The sequence below is a fragment of the Solanum stenotomum genome, chromosome 10 (genome assembly GCF_019186545.1).
Source record: "Solanum stenotomum isolate F172 chromosome 10, ASM1918654v1, whole genome shotgun sequence".
Classification (NCBI taxonomy): Eukaryota; Viridiplantae; Streptophyta; class Magnoliopsida; order Solanales; family Solanaceae; genus Solanum; species Solanum stenotomum.
The window spans coordinates 55231614-55234168 of NC_064291.1; the positions used below are offsets into that span (position 1 = coordinate 55231614).

General features: G+C 32.1%; 1 protein-coding gene across 1 annotated transcript; it reads left to right on the forward strand.

Moving 5' to 3' along the window:
- Window positions 1-731: 731 nt before the first annotated feature.
- LOC125843330 (protein LURP-one-related 11-like) lies at window positions 732-1605 on the forward strand. Its single transcript, XM_049522563.1, has 3 exons — window positions 732-987; window positions 1065-1301; window positions 1437-1605. The coding sequence occupies exons 1-3, from the start codon at window positions 754-756 to the stop codon at window positions 1569-1571; spliced, it is 606 nt and encodes a 201-aa protein (XP_049378520.1). The 5' UTR covers window positions 732-753; the 3' UTR covers window positions 1572-1605.
- Window positions 1606-2555: the final 950 nt, after the last annotated feature.

The following is a 2555-nucleotide window of genomic DNA, read 5'->3' on the forward strand; positions in this document are numbered from 1 at the left end:
ATGCAGGTCCCTCCGCCGTACTTCTGGAACATTGGTGTTTCTACTCTAGTTTTTGAACGTCAAGGACACCAATATCCGAAAAATATGAAGAAGAATATATGCATATCATTTACGATAGTTCGGATATATTTATCCTTTCTCCCAACTTGATAGCAACAACACTAATGTATAGTAAGTGTCAACAGTCAAATTCCATAAAAATCTAGCTGTGTCAGAAATTGACTTCTGTACATATTATTCCCTTCTTTCTTTTCTACTATACTGAATTTAAAAGGGATAATATCAATCTACGAGGTGTGTTTTAGAGGTTAATTCTCAATGTATATTTTTGTCAGAACGTCATTGTAAATATTACATTTAACGATAGAAAATCCATACATAGGAAATATTACCAATTGATTCCATCAAAAAAATCGCATAATTATTGTAATAACTTTAGAGATCACAGTTTAAATCTTCTTGAATATGTCAATGCAAAATAATTGAGGTTCACAGAAACTAACCAGTTGACCACTATAAAAATAATTTAAAAGGTGTAAGTTAATATATTGCACGTTTCTATTACCATTATCTAGAAGGAAGTAACCAAGAAAGAGCAAAACTCTAATATATAGTACATATTATATTATGCTTCCCTTTTTTTTCTATTCTTTTGTAAGTGTGTATATATACCCTTTTTCTATTAAAATCTTATTCAACTCAAAATATTTCCAATTCATATTTTCTAAATTAAACCTAGCTATTATTTCAAATATGTCTAGAGTTTACTCAAACCTAAGTACAATTAAAAATTTTAATTATGTAAGTCCAAGAAGAGAAACATTCACTTTGTGGATGAAATCTCTAGTGTACCATGGAAATGGATGTACTGTTTATGACTCAAATGGACAAATTGTTTATAGAATTGATAATTACAATATTAAACGTAGCAAAGAAGTTCATCTTATGGATTGCAATGGCAAAGTTCTCTTCTCTATTCGAAATAGGGTAAGTACTCTTCACCTATTTATTTACTTAATTATATTTTCAACGATATTGATATATATTATTATTATTTTCCGCAGAAAGTTCCGGTGTTTGGACATTGGGATGGCTATAAATGGAGTTATGATGGAGTTACTAGTAAAGAAATACCATGGTTTCAAGTGAAGAAAATTCACAATGTTCTTAGAGGAGATCATAATGTGAACTATTATAATGTTATATTGGGATGTAATTCTGAAGCAAGTTATTATAACATTATTATCCTTGCCACAAAATCTATCAAGATTGTGGACCAACATGGCGGACTTGTCGCAGAGGTAATTAATCTATCATCACCTAAAAGATAACTACATGTAATCAAATTCATAATAGCATTGATTAGTACCAACTAATCATGTATATTAAGTTAAATTTTTTCACTAATGGTGTTTGTGACTTTGTGTTTATTTTAGGTAAGACAAAAACAAGCAAGTTCAGGAGTATTATTTGGAGATGATGTGTTAACATTGGTGGTGGAACCTCATGTGGATCAATCATTAGTTATGGCTCTTGTAACTGTTTGTGGTTTAATCCATCATAGAATTTGATTAGTGGTATAATTAAGAGTAATTAATAAGTTTAGTTTCATCCTAGTCACTTTCTCTATATGTTATAAAAAAATAATTGTAATCTCTATCTTCCCTTTGTTCTTGAAAATAGGGAAAAGAGAAGTTAATTATGGTTTATACTACCTTGAGGTATGAGTTGTTTTTAGATGCAATCTTGTGATGAATATTAGTATGTACAATCTAATTACTTTTGATAGAAGCACTTTGTTCAGACTAGTTTGTACGCACTTTGGCTAATTTATCAACACAAATATCATATAATAACTCTACTCAAGTGTCACGATCCAGACCGTCGTGATTGGCACATTAATCCTCCGCTGGGAGAACCACTACTACAACCCCACTAAGAAGCCTTAACCAAGATACTACGCATTTAAAGATACGAAAGCATGTTTAAATGACAATAAAAATACGGAGTTTCCATAAACTCCAAAGGTTTAAACAAACAACGTAACTTAACCAAACTAATGCGGAAATCTTAACCCTTAGAACCTGAAAGTCATCGTACAAAAACTCTACTAACGACAAGTCTAAGAACAAGGGGTACAACCCCAAAACTAAACAAACACCTTAAACAAATAGTTTGAGTCCGAAAAGAATGGACTTAAACAAGAAAGATTCATGGCAGCCTGAAAGAATTGGCTCACCCTTGAATCCGACCACGCTCAATAGTCACCTAGCTGAGGCCTGTCAATAGCCGCCTGAAGATGTCATGTACTCAACAAAGAACAACCAAGTGCAGTATTAGTACACAACCACAGTGTACTGGTAGGATCACGTGGCTATCCCAATAAGTGAAACACATGCACGTAACCACACACAACATTATAAAACATGCATATACCAAACATATACAATATTAGTCATCTTTTCAGGATCAATGTAGCATTCCACGTTCTCAATAATACACATTGGTTATCATTTTAGAACAACAAATAGTCTTTCAACCTCAATCACCATTAG